The sequence below is a fragment of the Plectropomus leopardus genome, chromosome 6 (genome assembly GCF_008729295.1).
Source record: "Plectropomus leopardus isolate mb chromosome 6, YSFRI_Pleo_2.0, whole genome shotgun sequence".
Classification (NCBI taxonomy): domain Eukaryota; kingdom Metazoa; phylum Chordata; class Actinopteri; order Perciformes; family Serranidae; genus Plectropomus; species Plectropomus leopardus.
In genome coordinates this window covers 29,763,517-29,790,026 of record NC_056468.1, presented here as the reverse complement: position 1 = coordinate 29,790,026, position 26,510 = coordinate 29,763,517, and the positions used below count along the sequence as shown (strand labels likewise).

The 26,510-nt window shown below is 42.0% G+C and overlaps 1 protein-coding gene across 2 annotated transcripts in view; it reads right to left on the bottom strand.

The window, feature by feature from the left end:
- Positions 1-26,404, bottom strand: part of camsap1b (calmodulin regulated spectrin-associated protein 1b) — a 31,533-nt gene extending 5,129 nt beyond the window's left edge. The window contains exons 1-13 of one of the 2 annotated variants that reach the window (XM_042487709.1): positions 25,973-26,404; positions 23,611-23,777; positions 17,831-18,093; positions 11,808-11,969; positions 10,176-10,256; positions 6,063-6,204; positions 5,653-5,792; positions 5,310-5,406; positions 4,022-4,178; positions 3,442-3,527; positions 3,243-3,327; positions 368-2,669; positions 65-201 (exon numbers count right to left, since the gene is read on the bottom strand). In XM_042487709.1, the coding sequence (XP_042343643.1) occupies positions 65-201; positions 368-2,669; positions 3,243-3,327; positions 3,442-3,527; positions 4,022-4,178; positions 5,310-5,406; positions 5,653-5,792; positions 6,063-6,204; positions 10,176-10,256; positions 11,808-11,969; positions 17,831-18,093; positions 23,611-23,776 (3,818 nt within the window). In that variant the 5' untranslated portion in view covers position 23,777; positions 25,973-26,404. The remainder of the gene's footprint in view (positions 1-64; positions 202-367; positions 2,670-3,242; positions 3,328-3,441; positions 3,528-4,021; positions 4,179-5,309; positions 5,407-5,652; positions 5,793-6,062; positions 6,205-10,175; positions 10,257-11,807; positions 11,970-17,830; positions 18,094-23,610; positions 23,778-25,972) is intronic. The other variant, XM_042487710.1, reaches the window with a different exon arrangement.
- Between the last annotated feature and the right edge of the window lie 106 nt (positions 26,405-26,510).

The following is a 26,510-nucleotide window of genomic DNA, read 5'->3' as shown; positions in this document are numbered from 1 at the left end:
TTGCCGTGCAAAATATCACAATACTATGCTGTATATGTGTTTCCTTCCTAGGCCTATAAGTTACCTGGCTTCATCTCGTTTCAGCTCTGATTCGGCTTCTAGTTGTTGTTTACGCAGTCGAGCTTCCTCAGCTTTCTTCTGCTGCTTGAGCAAGAACGCTGCTCTCTTCTTAGCAAGCTCATCCTCTGCCTTCTGCTCGTCCTACAACATGAAAACAGGAAGCTTTAGTTCACTGGAAATATAGAACTATGTTGATCATCATAAAATACATAAGTTTTAACAAGTTATTACTTTATCACCATCGGTGTAAAAAAATGTGAAATACCTGTAAAAAATATGTATCTATATTTTCATGCAAAGGCATTACCTTGAAGAAGAAGCCCATGACGGACTTCTGCTCTCCGTCGCCTCCTTCTGTCGTCGTGTCCTGAGAAGCCTCCTCTTCCTCTGGGGCTTTCAGCTCCGACAGATCGACCTCAATCAGGTGGGATTTGTTGCGCTGCACCTCGTCTGATGGTATGTTTTCTTTCCCTGAACCGTCTGAAGAGTTGAGCTCAGACTCTCTCGGGGTGCTGGACAGGCACTCGTCAAAGGACACTTCTTGAGCAGCCATTACCTTCAGGTCCACTCGGGTCGGCAGACGTACGTTTGCCTCGTCATGCAGGCGGAAGTTGGCGCTCCGAATGTGGCCAGAGCCCGGCCTGTCGATTGTCTCTCCTACTATGGGGTTTCTGGGGCTGTCGGGCTGGTCGCTCCTGGGGGACCTGCCCCCAGCTAACTGCCTCGCATGTGGTAATGTCTCTGAGCCACTCTGGGTGGGGGTGAGGGTCCTGGAAGTCTGCCGGCTCTGCTCCTTCGCTATTTTCAGCTCTGATGGCTTAGACCTAGAACTCCGGCCTGAGCTCAGCTTGGGGGGCTTCCTGGTGGGAGCGGTGCTGGTGCCGGAGCCGTGCTCCACAAAGTGAAAGCTTCCTCCCGCCTTTGCGTCACCGTTTTTGTCAACAGGAGGAGGAGGAGCTGCACCAGGGGGGGACTGTACATTCTGTTTCATTAACATCTCCTGCTGCAGTGACAGCTGCATCATCTGTTGCTGGATGCTGCCGATGGCTTCGTTCAACAGATCGATGGAGCGGCTGCACTCGTTGAGGTCCAACTCTTCTTCCAGATAGAAGCTTCCACTGTTCGCTTTCTTGTCTGCTTCTAAGGCACCAGGCGGGGCGGTCCCGTCCACCGCTTTGTCCCCTCTGAGGGCGTCAACACACATATCATCTTTACTTGATGGTGCTTTCTCCCCACCGAGCTCGTCTTTAGAGATGTCAGCTTTAAGTGGGTTGGGTAATGTGTCGCTCTTGCCTCCACCTTTCTTTACGATGTGCAGGAAAGCAGCCTTCCCCAGTTTCTGCCTCTGCCTCGCCGACAGCACTTCCATCTTCTTCTTCTGGTGCTCAATGGCACGTCGTTTCTCCTCCAGCTGCATTCGGAGCTGGACAATTTCAGAAGCAAGTACATTAGAACCACCGCTGCCATCGCCGCTTCGATTGCATCCTCCCAAGGGTGAGGAGGGGCTCTGGTCTCTTTTAAGCCTCCAGGAGGAGGCCAGGGGCCCGCTGCTCTCCGATCCATCTGGAGTGGTCCTTTGGGAGCTGGAGGCACTGGAGCGTAGGTCGTGGTTGCTGCCGAAGCGCTGCTGCTGGGCTTTGCGCTCTGCGAATGAGGTCATGCGTACACTGCCACTGGCCATGCTGCTGGCCTGGGAGTGACCGCTGAGGCAGGGGCTGGAGCGACCGCTGCCGCCATTCATGTCTTTGTCCTCGTGCTCTTTCACATTCATGTCTTCTTGGAGTTTGGCTGATTCTTCTTCTTCATCGTCTCCATTAAAGGCTTTCCTGGGCGGCCAGCTGGGGTCTTTAGTGGTGACAGCTTCATCCAGATCTTCCTCCTCTTCGTCCAGGTCTTCCAGCTCAGCGTCCAGACCCTGGCCAGACTTTGGTTCTTCAGAATCCGAGTGTAGGTAGAAACCCCCAGCTGGCTCTCTGGTCGAGGGGTCCACACTGCTGGTAACAGGGGGCCTAAAGCCTGCCTGACTCTGAGGAGGCTCCTCTGATAAGTCCGCCTCCTCACTCGGAGGAGTAAAGGTTTGGTTTAGGCCGCAGGGAGCTTTCCTTCGAACAGCTGACGTAGATCCATCTCCTCGGCGTAGTGAGCCCCTCCCTGAAGAGTGGGGCCCCTCTCCGCTCTCCTCCTCCTTGTTTAGGCATACAGACTTCTCTTTAGCCGTTTTGATCACGGCAGGCATCAGTGGTTCTAAGTAAAAGCTATCTGTTGCAGGTTTGGACTCAGAAGAAGGTCCCACTGCGGCAGTTGCTTGCATCCCGTCAACCCGCTTGGGGATGACGGGACCATCAGTCCTGGCAACTGCCGCCAGAGTTTCTTCCTCATCCTCAATGTTGACGTTGCCCAGGAGGCTGTGGCCATTGACTCTGCGCATGACGGCGGCCTGTGAAGGCGGATGGACAGAAGTCTGGTGTTTGGGTGTAACGTTGATGACGTTGGATGCCAGGCTGTCCTTACTTATGGAGCGAGCCAGACTCACACTATCGCCAGAAGCAATGTCGGCGTCACTGTCTGTGGCTGAATGAAACATGTAGGGGCTCAGTGTGGACAGCGGTCTGCAGAGAGAGAGAGAGAGAGAATGGGAAAAATCTCACTTGTGAAGTCAACATGATACACAGCATAAAATATACAGATTTTTTTTTTTTTAAATGAACACTTACACTAATGTACTTTTCAGCTGGACAAAGATGGAGTAAAAAACCCCCAAATATTCAGTTCATTATTATGCTGGATGTCTCACATGTTTAAATCAATATCGATATTTGGCATTTTGCCTATTATCTCTATAGCCGTTTTATTTTAATGATTGCTGATAAAATTCATTAATTAAAAAATGCAAAGAAAGTGTAAGCATAGGAGAAATGTTTACTTTGTGAAACCTCAGAAAGCTATTTTTATTTATTAATTTAAATTTTTTATTGGAGTTTGTCTTATTCCAAATTCTAAATTTTGAAAGAAAGATTTTTATTTTTTGTGTAAATGCATATTGGTTCCAATATCGGTTATCGGTGTGATTAAGTGCTAATACCTGATATCTGTATCGGCCCTGAAAAGGCAGTTTCAGTCAACTCCTAACAAATATTTGTTCTAGATTAGAGCCTATAATGGTTTGTAAATTTTTACGGTACCTCTGCCTCTTATCTGGCCATGCAACAACAGAGCCTCTGGGTTGTCCGTCCATCTGAGTCAGGGAGTTGGAGCGATTTCTGAGACCTAACCAGAAACACATACACACAAGCAGTGAATAAGTGCAAAAACAGCTGCTGGTAACCATCATACGACAAGAAAGCCTGCAACTTTTGTTGTCATGAAGGGTGTCTTCCTTACCTGCACCATCTTCTCCTTGCTGCTTCTGTTGCCTCTGTCGGAGGGGCAGGAGTGGGTGGGAAGGACTGAAGGTTGGACCCCCTTTGCTAAAAGTAAAAAGACAGATAAATTGTTTTAGCAGGTTACAAAATCATATCTGTCATTTAAACATTACTGGCAAAGCAGCATAGCAGACAGTCTATAATGGATTGAACAAAAACACAGGGTTAAGACATTTTCCACAAACACATTCAGTTCTCTTTTAACTTTAACAAACACTTTACCAGAAAACAAACTGCATGAAGAAAAGTGGTATGAAAGTGACAGCTCTGTGCCCTTTAAGATAGCTAACCTAAACGTTCAGACCCCCACACAATCGCTGACAATGCACCCACAGACATTGAGACAATGCAATCAGCCATGAAAATTGTTAATAAATTTGGTGTGGTGAGAAGACAAAGGGTTAAAGGTGGAGGTCACATGATGAGAATAAAGGTCAGACACTGCTGCATATCTACCCGTCCTTGCAGACTACTGTAAGGTGGTTAGGAGACAGGATCATGACGAGGCGGAATGAGAAGGAAAGTGAGAGAAGACTTACAGGGGATCAGAGTCTTCAGGATGCAGGAAGTACCTGTTACAGACTTCAGGGCTGCTCTGGTTATCGGCCACACCAGGGCTGGCCAGGAAGCTGCGCTTGGTGGCGTTGGAGATAGGCACTGATGGGCGGGCACTCTTGGGCTGAGCTATGGCTCGAGCTGAGGAGAGGAGGAAGAAAGAGGTGGTGATCATGTTAAAACTTGTAGTGACTGATGCTAGCTGTCATTACAAAAACTAAGCCTATGATTCATTTTATATTGTGATACAAATTTTAAAAAAGGGCAACTTCCAATGATGTAAACATGGCAAATCTTGCTTCTGAAGAAAAACACCAACAAATAAGAAAATACCCCACTTTGTTTATAAATTAAAAACTTGATAGGTGCAGTAAGATGCAACTTCTCGCTACCTCTCTGTAATGACTATGAACTTTAAAACATAATGAGTTATTTGATCGATAAATATGGACTGGTATAGATGGACACAAACAAAAATTAAACTTAGCATCCACTTCAGTGCGAATTTGTAAAAATCTCTTCAATCTGAACTTGGATTTTCATATTTCATAGATAAAAACTCTGTGGGTAGAAAAAGGTGAAAGGACACAATTTTCACAATCTAGTCTGGTCTACAAGAAAAACACTGGTGACATTTTTCATTCAAAACAGCAAATTTCACTGCCGGGTGACGAGTTTGTAGCTATAAGTATTGCTTCAATTGATTGGGAAGTTTATGTTTTGATTGTCTGACATGATGCTTTATTAACATAATATTCCTAAACTGTTGTTGTCATTCAGCACATGTACATGTAAGATGTAGGAATTGGTCATCGTGGCAGGCTATTTGTCCCGCCCCTCCTCCAATGCGATTGGACAGTTGGGTCAAAATTGACAGTGTCAAGCACAGCATTTTACCCGAAGTTAAACATTTTAAACTTGTAAAAAGACAGAAGAAAAAAAGGCTAGCGTGCAGCTCCTAGCGCAGGATAGACACTCGGCTCCTTGTCACACTGCTGGCATTAGTAGCAACAAAATACACTGTCCTCAGGAAAATAAACAACATTTTTTTCCACAAGTCGAGGCAGAGCTATTGCTGCAGCTACACTCGCCATCTTCCAGGTGTTAATCTTCCACTCCAGTAAGCTTTATTCTTTTTAATTTGGCATTTAACACAATGCAACAACACTTGTAGGCGTACATATGCTGCCCCCTGAGGTCTGGAGGAATTAGTCGCTTTGTCGATATTTTCATTTTGCATCCAGAGTGTAGAAATCAGATAGCGATGCTTACCATCTTTGAACTCTTGGAGACCTCTAGGCTGCACAAACTCTGGCTTCACAGTCTCAAACCACCAGAAGAGTTCAGCAATGAACACCATCACATTATGCTGCACAGAGAGCACAAGTAACACATTAAGAAAGACTTGAATACATATTGTTGATCATGATAAAGCCTATAGCAACAGCAAGAATGGCAAACACCACCTCATAAAACTGTTTTTTACAAACCAGTTGAGCAGGTAAAATAATGGCAATGTCTGTTGCTGCCTGAAATAATGGCTTGCTTCATGTAATGTAAGGTAAAACTTTTTATCGCAAATGTTTATGATAACACAGCATGTCACTTTTTATACCTTGAGAACGAGTGGTGAGTAAAGCATGTCCTCCGTTGTCAGATAGAAACTTTTATTCAGATACTCGTTGGCGAACTCTTTGAGTAGCTGGATGTTGTACAGGCTATCAGCGATGGAGGGCACTTCCTTCAGGCAAATATCTGATCAGACAGGCAAAGAGCAGAGTCAGATAGGAACACAACTCGATGACCTGATGGCTTTAAATGTCACACTGACTGGACAGGGACAGTATGCCATGTGCGAGTGCCAAAAATAGAATCACACATGGATATTAAATTCAATCTGTGAGCATGGAAAGCACGACGCTCTCCATTGAAGAATTCTTTGAGGGCAACTGATAATTAGTGAGATGTAGCTATGGAACGTGGGCACAAGTGTGTGAAAGTGCATGCATGCAAGCACAGCTTTACCCTCCAGCTTCATGAGGTCCGAGCAGTAGTAGTTGACCACTGTAAGCAGTGCAGCTCCGTCACAAACATCCCTCATGAGGTCTTCCAGCAGAGGGAAGAAGGGCAGCTGTCGGCCTGAAGCGTGCTCCCGACGATACCGTACCTAACCACCAGAGGGAGAGGATGAGGGTTTCATGAGAAGAAAAGCCACAGCAGCAACACATATCACCAAGGCACTACCACCGAATGACACCACATAAAACATCCTTAATGCAGTGACTAGTGTCACAAGTACAAATCTCTTTTGTTGTGAGATTCACATATGAACTAGTCAAGGCATATATTGACCACGGATGTTTTGACTTCAATTAATGCTCTAGGCTATTCATTTAAGCAACATATCAAGGTTCTCCCCTCGAGTTTCAAAGCAAAAGTTGTTTTTTTTTTTTTATGAGCTGATACTTCTCTTTGAATTCATCAGAAGGTTTTGTGTAACGTTCAGAAGAAAAAGAAGCTAAATCTTGCGATTACCCAGTTTAGGGAGAACCCTGAAGACCTGGTTAACTGTGAGGAGATGGAGGTGAAGGTGTTAGATCAGCGACATGAACAACACAGAGTGGAAGGTCAGCCTCCCTCAGGCCATAGTGGGAAGGCAGCTGGCGGTGGAACCCAGTCAAACTAGGCAACGTGACCCAGCTGACTGGGAGAGAAACTGGGGTAATCACTGGCCCACTTATGGGAAATGAGTGTGTAGTAAGTACAGGAACTCACTCACCCCAGCTGCATTAGTTTGGGATACATACTCTGTGCAGCTGGTAAGGACGGGCATTTTCTGTATTGTGATCAAACTGAAAAAGCACATATAAAGGCCAAACATTGTTACATATGCACCATTAGAGAAACTAAAAATAGAGTTCCTACATATAATTTGGAGCAACATAAACAAACCGTGCAGGATGCCAAAAAAGACTGTACTGACTGGTACTGCTGCTTGTCACTTCAAATGCTTCTGCATGACTTACAAATATTCACCCCATACAAATGGAAACACCGCTCCCTATGCAATGACATGTCAATGTCATATTCTCTGTGGCACTTGTAAAGGATGCACAAAGAAAATTTATCAAAGTTGCATAGAGAGCAGATTGAATTAGTCTTGTAGTCTTTCAATGTGAAGAGACATGCATGATATTTGAATCACTTGATGCAGATGGGGAAATTATTTCGATAGAGCCAATATATGCTTTTTGTAGATATAGTGTATCTGTGAATATTTAGTTTCATTGGTAACAAACAAAAAAAACTGTGGTACAGTAATACCAAGCTAGGTTTGAGGTTATTTCAAAAGTGTCACCTAGCATAATTTGTCGATTGATTGTTGAAGTTGATTTGCTCAGTATGTAAAAAAAGACACGTCTAAGAAATCTTTATCATGATAGTTTATGTTATATGAAAAAAATGACTAAACCTTTAAAATATCAGTTTCAGTGTTGGCCTCAAAAATTCAATCTGGGTTAGGCTATATACTCCAATGTAAGAACTTTAAATCTGAAACAAAAAAGATCAAACTGTATTTAGGGCTCCAGACTAACTTTTCTACTGGTAGCACTGGTGCCACCAACTTTCGCTGTTTATCACATCAGCACATGACTCGATCTCACCCTTTTGTTCTTTATGAAAGAGAACCCCATGAATGAGTCCTAAAAGTCCTTAAATCAGTTAGCATCTCAGCATCTCCTGTTCCCTCCTCTCAAAGTCAGTGGTTTTTTTTTAATACATTTTTGGTTAGATGCCTAAAATAAGTAAATAAACCACTCATGAACTTTGAAGCCCTTATGTGTCTTAAAAAAGGCGGTTGCTAATAAGTGGCTAAATGAGACTACTGCACATCATCTCGCCGAGCTGTGCCAAACACGACTTTACAGCCTTGTAGCGTTGGCGATGCAACCATAGTGTGGTTTGTTTATAGCCTCACATTAGCTTTTTATTTCGGGCGATTGTATTTAAGCTTCAAAAATCATAACAGTGGTGTTCATTTGGGGAAGTTATCTTGCTGAACAAAACATTGAAGAATCATAATTTTTTTTGAACAAAGCTTATTTTCTGCAATGACCCAAAATCCAATGGAACAATCCCATAAGCTATTGACGAGGGAACCAGGACGACGTCAACTTCTGTGTCAGCTTAAGAAAGATGTCATCCCTGGGACTTTAATTTTTTTTTTTTTTTTTAAATTATAGCCAAAAAAATGTATTAATAAAAATGCACTGCTTTGGCTGTGAGTCCGGAGTCTCTCTGAGGCTATCCCTAATCTCTCCACTGAACTTACCAAAATACCTGGTTACTTAACGCTGATAATGTTCTGCCATTAGTAATAGTAGTTACTGTATTTAACTTCAGCTGTATGAATACAACATCTGCAAGTAGAGGAAGAGCAGGTTAGACAATGCCTGCATTCAGCAAGGTATGTGACCAGAAGATCATTTTCGAAAAATGCAGTGCTGTGAGGATTCAGACACTTGACACACCAGAATTCAACCCATGTTAGACCTGTTCATATGACTCAGCTGTCACTCTGTTTGTAAATCTGTTTGACTGTCCGGACTTTAGTCTACATTATGCAATTGAATTAATGCAACCACATTAAATTTTAACTTGCACACTGACAAAAGATGGTCCCACATGACCATTTTGGTCACAGTCTAGAGCCCCAATGATTTGTAACATAAATTGATCAAACATGCCAAACTACCACAAATCTGGTGAAACTATGAGACGACTACGCACAACTTAAAAAGATCACAAACAGCACAACACAGCCCAGCAGTTAAAATATATCCATCTCTATATCTCACAACATGTACAGCATTTTCTTGACATTTAATCTTAAGCATCTGCAGTGTATTGAAAAGCAACTCCACGACATTATACCAAATGTACTGAGGCAGCTTTTGTCACAAGTTACAAGTGAAAACTACAAACCAAACTAAAGCAGCTCTACTGCAAAGTAAGCTCTACATGAGGGGTCTTCTCCTGACTAAGAGGGAAAACAGTACCGCTGCGGAGTGCTCCTCTGGCTCCAGCATGCGGTGGGCCAGCTCGTGCATGACATCAGGCTGACACACACGAGAGAGCAGAGATACTGTCAGAGGAGACCGTGTGCACAGAGGCAACAGTGTGTGAGAGCAGAGGAGAGAGACCGGAGGGGGAATGACAAAGCAGATCAGTGAGAGGAGGTGGCCAGGGATGGGACTGCAAAGCAAAGGAGAGGTGTAGGCATGGATTCCCTCTGATTCCCCCTGGGCAAGCAAATACCACAAACACACACGCATACACACACGCACAGCGAATCCACATGGCCTACTTGAGCTTGAAATGAGATAGCAGCACAAATTGCATAGCTAAAAGAATATCGTTCGAACACTTCAAAAAGGTCAGAACAACCTTACACCTGTGTGACATATTTGCCACAAGGAGGAAAAAAAACAAACAAGAAAATAACTGTCAGCTTTCTCCCCCTTGCTGACACACTGGCTACAAGCAGCACAAAATGAGCTTGGATGTGCCATGGTGGAGTGTGCGCGCACATCAACACAGAACTATGCGTGCAAGGGGGAGAAGGGAACGAAAATGGGGTTATGGGCAAGGGAGGGGGGGGACTGGCATCCAACTTACAGGGACTAGCTTCCAATACCATTTGGAGGGAGACTATCCAGTTTGCAGGGATAAGAGAGGGGAGGGAGGGACAGATGAGGAACAGGAGCAGAGAGATTAACAGGTCAGAGGTCACAGACAAAAGGATCGGATCTGCTTCCGGTTTAAACAGAGAAAAAGAGAGCAGGGTCAGAACAACTCCAAAATGCTTTTAGGGAGAAACATTCCTTATCAAAACTGAGGATCCGGTCACTGGCTGAACTAAGTTTTTGCCTGATAAAAATATTTTGTTGCAATGACACCTGGATTAAGACTAATGAGGAAAATGTTTTTAATAAAGGACTTACTCCAGAGAGCCATATATACGGAGCTACCAGCAGAAATCTGCAGGCCGTTTTAGCTCTGGTTTTTAAGGTTTTGTCCCCCACAGATTTCTCTCCTGTAAAAGAAGCAACTGGGAGACAGTGTCAGTGGTTTTACCTTTTGGTGACTTGGGGACTCCAGGGGGTGGTGTTTGACTTTGTGTTCCCTTTCTGTGATTTCCCTCATCTTCATGTTCACCTGCAGAAGAGAAAATGACATACTCAGTATGTCTGCTTGTGCTCAAAAAACGTACACAGAAAAGGTTAAGCAAATTTAACCACGTTTACATGCTCTGTAGTTACCAAGCTTACGTAAATCTGCATATGTGCAGCAGGTTTGGAAATAAAATTTGTACCCCTTCCTTTGACTTAAATTTGGAAGATTAGCATACTTGTTTTAATGTTTTTTTTCCGTCTTCGGTGCACTGTCTGTAGCCTCCCCACTACACTGCCTGTTCAAGTTCGAGTTGAATCTACACCTTTATAAAAGGGACAGCTGGCAGGGCAAGACATTGTGACATTTTGATGACGTGTTATGTGCATGACCTATCGCCCGGAGATTTAAAAAGCAGCTAGCAGCAGTTATCGGCTAACTAAAATTGTCATGTTATGTCACTGATATTTTTTAGAAAGCAATGCCCAGTATCTTATGTCTTCATGTTATATGTTTTATATAGAACTATTTACCATACAAACAGACATTATTAGTGAAATGGTTAATGTTGTGGAATATAAAATATCAGTCAAATATAACATAAAAAGTGAACAAAGAATCGACACACTCATTCATTTGTCTGCCCAAATTTAATTTAACACCTCTCCTCCTACATTCCAGGAATTTTAAGGACATTTTTAAACCTTAAATGTCAAAAACTAAACGTAAGATATTTTAATACTTTAAGATCCACAGGGACCCTGATCTAAAATCTCATTACTGGGGAACCATGATGCCTGTGTTGCTTGGTTCTGTTTAAAAAAAACACAAAAACAAAGCAGGCATAATAAATGGCTTTTATTGCGACCCTGTCACAGCATCTCTGTGTAAAAAATGGCTTGCGTCAGAGCAGACTAACATCTCAGTGAGAGGTCACACAGACAGAGCACAGCTCTTTCTCACACGTTTGTACCAAATATGTTAGATTTTTACAAATAGTTAACTACGTGTCCGAATTATTTAGAATTTGGGAGGCTAGTTTCTGTTAGTCCAAAACAAGCCACCTCCAGTACTGGTACACAAAGATGTTATTACAGTTTCTGACATTTTGTAGGTTCAACAATTAATAATCAATGAAAATAATAATCTTTTATTGCCCCACTTGGGAATAAACTGTCCATTACACATGGACACTTTCCTTCTCCCAGACAATGTTGGTGTGGGACATCATGATGATTCATGGACACTGCATCACGGCTTTCGCTGCCTCAGGCCTTCAACTCATTGAAAGATGAGTGCAACATGAGCCTCAGCCTCTTGTGTGTGCACCAGATCCACACTCCTATCTGTTGGCCTTTCTCTGAGCACAAGTAACATTGGGTCTCAAGAAAACAAGTGGGCCACTGTCGTTTATGATGTAAGCAGGAAAACAGCTTGTTCCGGCCACATGTTTCTGAGTGGCAGCCTGGCATCATAATCGACAAGACATTCAGAGAATGGAAACGCTTGACTCAGTGCAAGTATGTGGTTCTTTGTTTCTTGTATTGCATCTGCTCTGCTTTTTTCTGTGCTGTGTGTATGTGTCTGTGTGAACACCTTGTTGATCCAGAAGACCATGGCGTCCTCCAGGTCAAAGGGCAGCTCCTTGGAGGCACTGAAGGTAGAGAAGCGCTTGACAGAAGCCACAACTTTCTCGATGCTGATCATCTCCACTGTGTAAGCCATCATCAGGGCATCGATCATGGGCATGTGAGCGCTCTGGGTGAGGGAGAAATAGAAACAGAGGACAATTCAATTTTATTGGATTTTTTTCCCAGTTTCCAATGCAATTAAGATCAAAGCTGCAGGCGAAGAATCTGAAATTGAAGTCTAATACAGATTTACCAACATGAAACACTATGGAGCTTGTTAGTGCTGAGTATGATATCATGTTTACTTTGTAATCCAGCAAATGAGGAATATGCTACAATAGTTAAAGTGTATTTTTTGTGTTTTTAAGTATGAACTAATAGAAACTGAGACTTTACTACCAGCTGCAGACATCACATTCATCAGATTATGCACAGCTCCCTGTAAAGCCACAAAAGACTTCAAACATTTATTTTTCTCATGCAGCAGTGCTTCCCATGACCTGTAAACAGACTTTGATGTGTTAAATCAGTGAACAGGGTTCCTCTTTAAGTGTTTGTTATGAACATCCTTCAGACATGTCAGGATGTCTCTTCTAAGAACTAGTTTATTTCAAGCATATTGCGGTCATTAATTTAGTGGGTAATGAACTGTCATATTCTGGTATAAAAATAGGTAAGTGAGCAGTGGATTCTGGGACATATCAGCCACTGCTGGGTAGGGATGCCATGATGAGGAAATTTCCCGCTGATAATAAAACACAGCGCTGAAAAAACACATAAAGTGTAAAACACCAAGCAGACAAAGCTGGCGAATCTGTTTACAAACAGTAGCTAACACTTACTGCATAATGTACCTTTAACATTATCAGGTCCCCTATTAGCACTCAACCACTGTCTTGTCAATCAATTCCCCTTACTCTTGTCACATGATAAGTAAAATCTTACTCATGCTACTCTGTGTTGAAACCCTGCAGCTGCTCTACAAGCAGACATGTTCAGTTTAAAATGAGCATTTATTGTTCAACCATTAAAAAAGCAAAATAATCGTGGGGCTGTGTGCAACTAATGTAATCGGTGTGTGCCCGAACACCATTTAACGGTGGTAACCTGTAATGATAGGTGCACTGTCTGTAGCCCCATTTACACTGTCTGTTCAAGGTGGGAATGTTACAGCTAGGTAGCAACAGAGTTGAATCTACGCCTCTATAAAAGGGACAGCTGGCAGAACAAGACAGTTGTGACGTTTTGGTGACGTGTTACGTGCATATTTATCGCCCGGAGATTTAAAAAGCAGCTAGCAGCAGTTATCAACGAACTAAAACAAGAACAGTAGTCAAAAATGTCCACAAACTGGGGAGACAAAGGGGTCCTCCACTCCTTACCCTCAGTGCAGAGGAAAATACCTAACGCCGTATAAAAGGGACAGTAAATTATTATTATTGCCATTTTATGTCACTGATATTGTTTAGAAAGCACTGCCAGGTATTTTATGTCTTATATGTTATATGCCCGAACATCATTTAATGATGGTAACATCGACGACTGTCACAAGCTTAGCGCTGGATGTGGATAAATGTCTGTGATTAATGGATAAGGATGCTGTCTAATTCAGAGCTCTAGTAGGACAATCCTGAGGTTCCTAAACAACCGTGTAGCCTTAAATAACCTGCCATGGTGTAATCAAAGGTGACACCTCTCATTCAGCACAATGGGTGTCCGTTAAACCCACTTTCTTTATCCTAATGAAATCAAGGAGGCCCAGCAGGGGCATCCCTCCTCCAAATGACCTCACACCTGGTGCCAACCAGTCAAATTATTGCTTCTTGATAGACACGGTGGGAATTAACACAGGCCAAACACTAATAAATTGTTCTCCCCTGCCGGCAAAACCCAATTTATGTGGTCAGTCTCTTTTTCTGAATCTCTTTTTGTGTGAAAGTCTGTCACTAAGGCTTTTCCCTTGTCCACAACATCACAACAATGCAACAATGCTAAATCCATGACAAAACAAATACATTCATTGTTTCAATCAGTGCTTTGTGTAACGTGGTGCTGGCCTAATCCAATTCGTGATGGAAGTGCTCAGAGATTAGGCTCGTTAACATAACGAATGAGAGCTATTCAGAGCTTTCACCACAACACGACCTACATGGACAATAACAGTGGAAATCTACTTCCAGACAAACCTAGACTGTGAAAGAGGAAAGATAATTCATAAAGGAAGGATGTAGACTGTACATGAAGGAAGCTAACGGCTGCTCAACTGGATTTGCTCACACAGTCGTTTCTGTTTTTCTGAGATGTTTTGAGTCTGTTGTCGAAGGAGATTCAATCATTAAGGCTTAACAGTCCAGTGTGTAGGTTTTAGGGGGATATATTAGCAGAAATGAAATATAATACAATAACCATGTTTTCTTTGGTGTATAATCACCTAAAAATGAGAGTTGGTATGTTTTCTTTACCTTAGAATGACTTTAAATCTACATAGGGAGCGGGTCCTTGTCTAGGGTGATCCCTATGTTTCACCGCCATGTTTCTACAATAGCGCCGAACAGACGAACCGAACACTGGCTCTAGATAGGGCCATTTGAGCTTTTGCAGCAGCAAGTGTTGTTAGAAACACCTTGAAATGAGTGCATTAAAAATGAATAATAACAATCACTGAATTTTGCATGAGACACTGCTTCATTTAGGGTATTTACTGGTCTCAATCAACTGGTCCCTTCGTTTTGGAGAGGAAGAGACCTCTGTGGATAATTTGGCACCTAGTAAAAACCTCAAAAATAATGGATCTTAATTTATCAGAGAAAAAAGCGCTTTTAACACTGCACGTGGCACTGGTGGCCGAGGTTACCCTAGAAGGTGCCATGCCACAAAGCACTGAAGAAACACAAATTTATTCAGTGTTTTAGTCAGTTTAAATCACTGTGTCCATTTGTTTTGGAGAAGATGAGCCCCCTGCGGATAATTCAGCTCCTGGTAAAAACCTCCTGAACGATACGATAAAGTACAAGAAACACTGAAGAAATCCTAACCAGGAGAAGTTTCAGTTGATTATAATCTACGATCATTTCTGTTAGATGACTCTTAATCCCCCTTAATCTTAAACACTGGACCTTTATGAATAAATTCTTGTTGCTTTTACATTGGCAGATCTGATGACAACTGTTGTTGTTCTGCCATAATTCAGGATAAGTATAATTCAGGTTTAGCCAAACTCTGATTTTATCTTAAATATATGTCTGCTTAAAAAATAAACCATCTGTTAGGTGCTAGTTTTCATGCACAGGTAGGGGCGAAATGCATAAAAAGTTTGATGTGCAGTTTAATATGAGGACAAGGGTCTTAACATATCAATGTGCAACATGCAGAAATAGAAAATGTGAAATTACTGAACATAAAAAAGGTGCACTGCATTTACGACCTAAGTGTCAATAAGAAGTGTTAAATAGACCAACAAAAGGGCAAATATAACAGCATGAGGGGCTGTTAAATCTTTGGTTCTCTTCCAACATTCACTCTGCCCTTCATCAGCGCAGCATGGAGCCCCATGGAGAGGACTGCTGTTGCCCTGAGCTGTCTTTGTGTATGACAGGCAGACTGCAGGCACGCACACACACACATACACACACACACACACACACACACACACACACACACACACACAGGTTTAAGTGGACTCAAGAGGATGGCTAGCTTCTCAAGGTTTTACAAGCCCACAGCTGTTGCCCCAACAAGAGTCAGACAAGGTGCAAAGGAACTGTCTGCAGGTACAAAATCCATTTCATTCACACAAACACACACATACAAAAATGTGAGTTGCTATGGAAACGCCTTGTCAAGTCAGCAAACTGGGAGGGGGGGATCCAACAGTCTATTAGAGATAAGCAGTGTCCTGCTCTGGATTTTCCATCCCCTCACCGGGCTTTGTGTCTGGCTGCTTACACACAGGCCCGCGTGGATTATTTTGTCAGCCCGCTCGCAGGAAAAGCAGACGCACATCCCCAACTCGCCACAGCTTGCAGAGAGGAGGCCCGCTCAACACTATTGCTGGTTTCCATGGTAACAAAAGGGTAGGAAGATGGCTGAGAGCAAGTGAGCTGGTTGGCGTTCATCCTATCCTGTGAGAAGTGCTCTTGGTGAAACTGCGAGACATCGGATATCATTGCTACAGAAGAGGAAGGGGCGGACTGCTCATTCACTACACTGTGACGTGGGGCTGTTGACTCAGGTGATGACCTACAGGATGTGGGTCACACAATGAGGTCATTTCACCTGCATAAGAGCCAATCTGTGAAAATATTATAAGCATTACACAACTATAGAAAGGGTCAGTGGCAAGGCTGGACGGAAGACATTTAAACTTGGCATTCAAGGACGAAAGGAGAAGATTTTCACGAGCCAGCATTCAGCAAATGCTCTTAAAAGATTGACAAAAATGTAGGCTAGGTGAAGAAAATATCACCAACAATGAAATCCATTCTAAGAGGTATTAGCGCAAGAGTAACCCTCTTAACACTGATGATTAAACTGCCTGTTCTGAGAGCGCACAGGCCTCAATTTTTTATTAGGATTTGTACTTTTTTATCATGAACTAAATAGAAAGTGATATCTTTGCCAAAGTAATAATATATCAGCTGTTTGAAAACTGCAGCAGAGAGGAAGCTTACTGACGTGGAGTTTAAAACCATCCCCAAGTTTTATTTGATGTTCTTAACACAGTGAGATAATATGAATTGGGAAGTTAGCCCTAAATTGTGAGACTTACGTGACAGGAGTTTTAACTGAACCATCCAATTAGAAAATAAGTTCTAATGAAATTATAGCCGAAATAATTTGTAGTTTCTTTTTTTTAGTTTAAGCAAACTTGCCAGAAATACATTTGTTTGTTTTTTTATTTTTAAGCAAAATTGACAGAAATACATTCGTTCTTGCTTCTCAAAAGTAAATATGCTCTATTTTCTTAGTCTTCTATCCAAAATAATGTCAGATTAATACATAATAAGAGTTAGTCACAGCCCTGAAGTAAATGCAACAATCCGTATAACATGTTACAGTCCACCTTGACTTCCTGCCCATGTTTGCAATATAAAAACTACAGTGTATTGTTAATGAGATGTTGCGGTTTTTATCTGTTGGAAATGTCCACTGCAGATGTTAACTATTAGAGACATCAAAAGACCAGCTCTCCTATAAAAAATGACCATTTACAAAATAAGAACAGGTTCTAACATTTGGCAAACAAAAGAAGAACAAGAAAAAGAACAGACATGGATAACTATATTAGGTATTTTTATGAGGAGAAATAGGTCTGGCCAAAAATCTGCAAACGACATTGCCATAGCACAATAACAAAGGCACCACAAACGCTAATCCCAGCCCTCTCTTGCATAACAGTCCTCACACGGCACGCATTAATACCAGTCAAATTCAACCTCTACATTTGAATATAAGGTGACATGGCTGCAAGAGACTATTCCACAAAACATGCCTGAAACTTACTTATACGCAGGAAATGTGGAAAAAATGAAAATAGCTTAAATGCCTATTCACAACTTTTAACGTTACTCTACACTGTAAACAGACTCTTCTCAGTGTTTCAATCACCTGCAGCAGAGAATGATTGCACTGCTGGTTGAGGAAAAAAGAAGTCGCCTGTTCTACTGATTTCACTGTGGTAAGATAATAAATCAGAAGCAGGAAGAGCTGCAGATGTTACAGGTAATGTGCAAAGTTGTTACAGCTTCTGGCCTGATTTCCATCTTCTCTGACAGGCAATCTTTGCTACATATAACAATCTATACATGCTACAGGACCATCACAGCCTGCCCGGTGCCTTATGTGTCTGTAAACAATGAGTAAAAACCTATCAGTAATAGTGACTTTTTAATTTCACTTACAGCAGCAGCTTATTCATAAATGGTCAATTAGTAGACAGTGAGATTCTAGCACCTTTTTTCAGGCTATCTCGACTTTTCATCCACTCACCATTTTGATGGGCACGCAGGCCAGGTCCCCATCTGTGACAGGTGTATCGTCACTCTCCACCACATAAATGCCCTTCCTGGACAGAGCCTGGATGACAGACAGGTGGGACTGAAGAGACGCAGCCTGCTCCGTCTTAAGAATAAGGGAGCAGACACGACAGTAGAGCTCGCAGGACAGCAGCAGGCGGATGACAGGCGGTTTGATGTGTTCCTGTTCATACTGGTCTGTGTAGAACGGGTCCCTTAAGTCCTCTGGAATATGGTCTGCAATGGAGAGAGTGGTCGGGTTAACTGTGTGGAATTGCCATGTGCTCGTAAAGTAGTATTTGCAGTTTAGTTTTCAAATGATGATCTGACGTAAAAGCAGACACACGGTTTAGCTGATGAGATAAGACTATGATAACATGGTATGGTGACACCGAAAAAATGACGGTGTCTGGTGAGCACTTTTAATGCGAACATCCTCTTCTGCCTCAACAGCCTACACCCTCAAACATCTACAGTGTCAACAGGTTAGAGGAATGCAACAACTTTCCATGTGCTATTTGTTCTGTGCCGGCTTCAGTTTACTCGGAGCAAACATGGCCATTTGTAATTATAAGTCACAGCTTATTGCCTCAGAAGCATGTTGGGAAAAAAAAGGTCCTTGCTAAGCTGACTCCTCAGTGAGAGCAGGCCTCTCAGGTGACACAGTGAGCTTTGCCAGCACTAACTTTACAACACTGGATCCACAAAAAGAAAACAATGACCTGCACAAGAGATTCTGTTGCTTTGGATATGAGGTCACTTTCAAAACCTAGAAATCACAACCATATAAGGGCACAGGATGAAGCAGTTGACTTCAGGCATGCACAACCTAAATTTGTACTGCAACGTAAACCATGGATTGAGGCCTAAAATATGTGTCCAAAATCCTGCACGACACAAAACAGAGTTGTGATTGAAAGAACCCGGTTCTGTTAAATCTGTTGTGAACTGTGCCTGAGCTCCAGTAACACAGCGTAAGCCGTATGTGTGTGTGCGATGTGTTCTTAGTGTCTGCTCTGACTGGCGGGATAAAGGGAGCCACTCGTCAGCAATCTCCTGCTCACAAAAACAGGAAGGAAGGCAGGCAGCTTCTTCCAGCTGGTTTTGTAGATGATAACACATGAGGCAAAAAAACTGAGCTGCAGCTGAAGTGAAGCTGCAACAAGCTAGTTTTTGAGAAATATATAAAATATGTTGACAAAGAATATTGAGGCATAAACAAATCACAATTCTGTAGTTCTGTACACTTGAATTTTACTTTCCAGTCACGATTCCTGGAGAGCCTCTGTAATTCACATGTGCCTACGACAGCTTTTTGAGGTGGTGTGGCCTTCATCATGTAATATTTTGTTGCTATTTTTTAGTTTGTTGCTAATTTGTTTTGTTATTATTTAGTGCTGAAAAGGCCACTTGTAAAAAAATCATTTTTGAATTTCAAAAATAATACAAAATGTGACCATTTATTGAGTACACGAAAATTTTACTCAGCAGTAGAGGTAGATAAGAACACATACTAAACATCAAGGGGTCAGTTTCCCATTTTGAATGTATTGAGGTTGTTTTCACAATTGTAGTTTGGTTCATTTGTTCCAAAATGAGGGGACAAATTTATAAATTGTATCAGTTTTTTCTGGTCCGGTTCCTGTTTATACAGATGTTTTACAAACTAAACAAGAGGAGCAAACATGAAGTAATTCAGACTGACAGGCAACTCATTGATTAGACAGTTTTGGCAATTGTCATCCAGCATCATCAGGGCTGACATGAGAAAATCAACAGAAGATTACGCAGCACTTTGATGTGTCTGATGTGTATATTTATGTTCTTTGGTGTCACAGAGAGCTCCTAAAGAAATAACTGATTATGAGCATTATTGGTGTTATTAGGCTGCAAATCGACCACGTGTAATTCTGGGTTTATTAATGTGGGATCGCTGACATACATTTTAATGGATTTAATGAACTGAAAAGGTACACCAAGTCAGATTCAAGTACAGCAGTTTTACCATTTTTGGCCTATTAATCAGTGACAAAAATCCCTGCACTGACATTCATACTTTTTACCACATGCATATAAATATATATATATATATATGTACAAATGAAAAATCAATTGTAAGACTATGGACACATTTCAGGATCAGCTTTCATAAAAATCCTGTGGTTGGTTTTGCTTTCACACCACCAACGAACCACACCAGTAGTTGTTGGGTCCACAACAGGGTTTGATTGACAGGTTTCACACTTGCCCAAATGAACCAGGCTGTCTGCCGAAATGCTCCAGGGTTCAATTAAAATGGACCAAACAGCTCAGATGTGAAAGAACCATTGGACTTTGTTTTTGTGATTTCTCCTAAACAAAGTGCTGCCTTTCTCTCTTTAGATGTTAGATTTGTTTTTGTTTCTGCCTGTTCACAGTCGATCATGTGGTGTATCACAATAATGTCAATTGTTCATGCGGGATGCGGGTAGGGATGTCCTGAGCCGATTCGATTGTAAAGTAATTAGGAGCCTTTGGTTTGATGCCTGAAAATCTCCCCAACAATGCAACGAAAAAGATTTGCTGAAAGACATTACACAAAAAGTATAAACTAAGATAGCCACTGTAATACAATTAACCATACAGCCCTCATATATCAGCAGCTGCTAACGATCAGATCACTACGATCCTGTAGACTCTTTTCCACATGCACTTCAACAAGACAGGCTTCACCAATATGCTCATTGCCACCATACACATGGTGCAAATAAGGATGTCATTGTACAACAGGATTAATCTGTTATGCACAACACCAAGCAGTGTGGGTCATTCCTGGAGAGCTGCGTCCGAGTACATAAACACATTAGAACAGTGGGAATGATTGTGTTTGAAAACAAAGGGGTCTGGCTGGGGCGAGACTTCACGTTTGACTTCATTCCACAGACATTGATGTCGTGTGGCAGCTGCCCTCCGCCCTCCTGCCACCAGTACCCTGACTCACACATTTACTAACTGGGATGGGGTGGAGCATGAGGAAATGGTCTGGCAGCAAGACACGGGATGTGCTACAGCAGAGTCAACCAACCATGATCAGCACCACAACACGATCAGCACAAGCAGAGTAGAGCAAGGCAAGGACCAGCAATGTGCCTGCAACAATGACAGGCGCTCACTCTTGTTGTGTCTGGCTGTCTGTCGCTCAGGTTGGGAGCAGCTGTGGCACATGTAGAGGGCAATGGGACAGGACAGCATGTGCGTAAACAGAGACATTCGAATCTCACCGTTATTAATGAAGCTTCAAAGCTTCGGTGCAAATATTCACTACAGCCCGATGAGCCAAGCAAACAACTGTGCATTAGCAACGTAGCAGACACTATATTAGCCATAGGGTGAAAATAAAATGAGTCTAATATATTCAATTCTCAGTGGAGGAAGATAATTGCGGCAACACCTGGGGGAGTTTCCTCCCTGTGGGCTGCCAAAGCTTCAGGGCAAATGCATGCTTTCTACTGTAGCTGAACAGCAACTCTACCAATCCATGATGCATTATTTTGTTTATTTTGTTATGTCCCATCTTTAAGCCTGCATCGTTAGCTAAGGGCCTAAAATGACAGACATTGAACTGAGCAAGGAAATGCCAACGAACCTTCATATGAACTCTGAGAGAATATGGGTCTAACGAACATTAAAGGTTTAGAGCAAGACACTGGGCTAAGAACAGACTAAAGAAACAATAGGTTTCCATCCATAGCCTGGATTACTGAGTTTACTGTCATTTGTTTAATGTGAATGCCTCAGCTGCATTAGTAAATCTGTGTAATGACCACAGATATGTAAGAGACCGCAGAATACAAAGAAAAGCTTGTACGAACCTTTAAAATGATGATGGATGATTTGACTAGAGACGACAATGATGCAACAGACATGCAAAGCAGTGACTGATGGGCCTCAGATACAGTAGCTAAGGCTGACACTGACTAAGCTCAATAAAGACGATAAGGAGACAACGTGTAGAAAATCATAAAGGTAAACAGCAACCCTGAAGTAAAACAATGGCGACATGCTTTGATGTTAATCCTGCAACCTTTTCAGGCGCTGATGATTAAACACCTGCCTAACAGTCAGGATGTTCTCCGCTGCCATGTCTGAGTTTAGAGGTTAAATATTTACTATGTGAGCGAAGGCTCTCAGCGAAAAATTAGGCCATCATTCACACACGACAGTTTTTTTTTCCTCATGGTTAATATATAGGTATGTACAAAGAAACACAGGACAGCACGGCCTATAATAATTCACAGTGCATCTGAAAACATGCCAACACTGTGCTGGCTAGAGATATGAAGGGCGGGAGTTTCACTATTTCATTCTTGCCAAACTGAAACTCCTAATAAAGTCCGGTTAACCTGCTAGTAGAACAAGGAAACTTGCGTGCTAGAAATGAAAAATTAATCCATGTTTGACGGTTAATCACTGTTAACTTCCAATTGCTGATAAAAGGTTGAAGATGTTCAGCACACTCACCTGCTAGAACAAAATAGCCAACCACCAGTTCTAACACCTATCTATCTATGTTTTGTATCATGGTCAGAACCAATATGTGCCAATGACATAGGGATAACTGGATAAATGATAATTGTGATTGCACTAAATCTTATTCACATACTCAACAGATGACTGGACTAAATATCAGAAACACCTCTCAATACAACGCAAGACCATATAAAGCGCCGCAGGATTGACGTTTTTCTGTAGGTGAATACAGAAATTATCGTCTTCCTGGTTCTATTGTCAAAAAGCCAATCAGACACTTTTGCATTGCCATTACAACCTGGAGAATGATTACAGAAAGAAAAACCTGTTTCGATATTCATAAGTGCACCTGTTTAATGTTTTTGAACAAACTTGAAATTATATTTAATCCATTTCAGATAAATGTCCCTGATAAAGTTACAACTGAGCGGGCATTCTGTCAAATATTTCCAAACTTCACCTCTACAGTAAATTCATTTTAAAAAAGTTCACTTAGTCATTCACTTGACCAGCTGTGCTCAATGAAAGAAAGTGGACTTTAATATAAACTACACAACAGATGATAAGCAAGGTTGCTGATTCTGCAGCCACAAGGAAATTGCTTCTTGAGAATTGTCCTATTATCTGTACAATTCATCTCAGCCCTGAAATATATCAACTCTTGACTACTGCAAGCACAGACAAGACAGGGAAATCTGGCCTAAAGGCCCAGTTACTAATGCTGATGCCATCTTAACAGGGAGTGTGAGTGACTGGCAGTGCAGATCAGTATTTCCATGCTCTGAGTGTAGTCTAACAAATATAGCCTAATCCTCAGTGCCTGTCACTCAGTCAGATTTGGGTTCAATCTCACTGGCCAACCGACAAGAATGAAAGGATCTGGTGAGTCAGTCAGGGAGGCTTCAGTTGCCAAGTGTCATGGGGGAATTAGTGTTGGCCTGAGTGCACACATACATAAATATTTCTTTCTCTTTCTCTTTTCCTGTCAATGTTTTGCCACGGACGCTATACACAATCTGCAGATAGCAGTGTAAACAAGTTCTTGCAACAGAAACATCTGAAATAACAATATCTGAAAACATGCTGCAGAAAGCCCTATCTTCGTTTCTAATAAGTCCCTGTGGTCTACCTTTAAAGCCTGTATATGTAAGATATCATTTAGTAAGTCATACAGCCTACTGTAAATCTAAAAAAGAAAGTATACTTAGCATTTTGTGTAACATGAGTGCATATTTAATAACTTACCGATGCCATAGGCTTTGGCAAACAGCCACCGCAGGTTGGCAGCTATTTTTGCTCTGGCCGAGTCGTACATCTCCAACGGTACGACGTCCATTGTGCCCTCCGCGACCCCAGCCAAATCCACTTTTCTCCTGGTACTGTCCCCGCCAGCACACATATCAACATCCATCCTTAAAAAGAAAAAAACATGACATTCAACTCACAATCACTGGCCATACTGCTGAGTAAGGGACAGCCAAATAACAGGACATTAGCCATCCACAATATACCAAGCTGCAAATCCCACTGGCATGACTTCAGTGAGTGGCTAGATGCCCTATTAGAGTGATTCCTCAATAAATAATTAAATAACATCATCATCTGGTGTTTGCAGATTATTAGGGAAAGTACTGTTTTGGGTGCTGCTGTTAATCCTCCTTTTGGTAGTCAATTAGGCTTACATGTGGTGGGTGAGAGGGAAGACCCAAAGTAGCATTCTTGCAGCGTGATCACATTCATTATGTCGAATGCTTGATGACAGAGAGAAGGGGGTGTTTTGTAGTATCTGGTACTTAAATAAACCTACGGTGAATCCAGCAGTGACTAAAAAAGTGCTGAACATCACAATGAAACTCTCATTACGTACATTGTGTGGTAAACACACATGTCCTGTACTCGTCCAAAAAAAGGTATTTGATGTTGGTCAGTAACTTTTTCTTACATCCAGTGAGATGCTTGATTCAAAATTTCTTGCAGAAAGCACATCTGGACCATATAAAAACTGAGAAATCTTACCAATAGTTGATAAAACTAGCCTAGGGCCTGCCTTGGTTTCATATCAACATTGAGGGGAGACACATGAAATTAGCTGCTTGAACTCAGAATTTGTGCAGAAAGCACATTTAGGCCATAAAAAACACCTCACTGATTGTTGATAAAACTAACTACTGGTATCTTCACACTAACCTAAAGCCATGCAACACAACAAAACTCACATCTAACAATTGTATTTTTGCAATCTCAGACTTACTTTAAATATTTCTAGGCCCTGTCTCTTTTAATTAGTTTGAATCACATTTTTGTTTTGATTTTCAGTAAATTCTCATCTGAGGCATTTGGTGACTTTGTATCAAAAAGTGCTCTGAAATCAATAATGATTAATACCATTAAAGGACCATTTGTGGTAAGTCTAACAGATTTATGTTTCCAATCAGTGCCTAAATGACACTCAGCACTTTCACTTTCACTTGCCCCTTCAAAATGATGTATTGATGATGGATGCATTTCTTTTGCACAACTACAGTGGCCACTTTATAATCAAATTAGTGACTCCTTGCAGAAATCTAAACCTATGAAACTAACTTCTCGCACCCCTACATTGATCGATAATCTCAAATCCTGCAACAAAACAAAAATCGCAGCTAAAGATTTTATCTTCTGCCTTGGTTACTTCCTTTAAATATGCCTGCGCTATGTCTGTTCTAATATATTTTGATTAATTTGGATCATATTTTTATCATGTTTTCATTGTTCATTGCCTTTTCTGGATTGTACAGAACTGTGTTCAACTATTGTTGTTTTCTAATATGCTTTATGAATGAACTTCGATTGACTGGACTTGGATGGTTTATTTTGAATTTTTTTCAGCTCTCCTGAAAGATTTTGCAACTTTTCTTTGAAAAGTGCTACGAAATCAATAATGATTAATACTATAATAGAACCATCTGCAGTAAGTCTAGTGGGCTTGTGTTCAGTGCCAACATGAAAGTCAGAGCACTTTCACATTCAGCTGCCCCTTCAGGTTAATGCCTTTCCATCAATTGCACTATTACAGTGTCAATTTTTTGCCAGATTTCAACAAGCTGGACAGAATTACTTACTATTTTTATTGAAATTAGGCCCCACAAACTAGTATGGTGTCCAAAACATCATTTACAACTGCATTAAGTATTATAGACTTTGAGTAAAACAAGTGCATACACCTGCTTACAAATACTTTTATGCTAGGGTGCTTTATGTCGCCAGAAAACTTAACTTGATGAATTTTAAATTAGCTGTGGCAACATTACGTTACCACCTCACCAATATGTTGCCATTAACGGCCCAATGCTGGTTTGATGAGTAAGCTAGGTAATTGCTGTTAACCAAATTAGCTATAATTATAACGTTAGTGTGTTGATTTTGTGATAGCCAAATTAACGAAGGAACAACCATTAGGTGACGAGGTACACATCTAACTAACGTTAAGTTAGCTAAGCAGCCAGGCATGCAAATATACAGTAGCTAACTCCCCCGCTAACCGTTAGCTAGCTAACTGTAACGTTACGGGAGCAGCGCTGCGTTCATCGGCCCCGTGAATGACGTTAGCTCGCTGGCAAGACCTTACCTTGAAAGGTGTGGTGTGTCTCCAAGTCACCCTTCAGTCCCGTCGGGGTAAACAATTATCCAAGGACCTGCCTCGCTTTACAGTGGCGTGCTGTGTGGAAAATACACCAGCCGCAGCGGCGCATCGTAGCCAGCTAATAATGCTAGCAGGGAGGCGAGTCTGGATGGTCTCCTCCCAGCAACAAGACCCGATTCGCGGCCTGTGTGACAAGCGCTCCGCGGCAGGCTTTCAGCTCAACGAGACGCCAGGCAGAAAAGGAGGGGTGTTCTCCAGGGAGGAAACACGACGTACAGAGGCTGCTCTAGTTAAAAATATATCTCTGCACCAGACGTCTCACGTTAGTTAATACATAAAAACAAATCAAAGCGGCTCGTGCTGTGCAGCGAGGACCGGTGGTGTGTTCGCGCTCTGCCCATAGAAATGTAATTACCATCCCAGCCCTCGTAAAGACAACCACCGCGCATGCGTTACTACCTTCCAGACGACGACTAGTAATACTGGTAATAACCAGTGGTGTAAGAAGTATTCAGATCCGAAA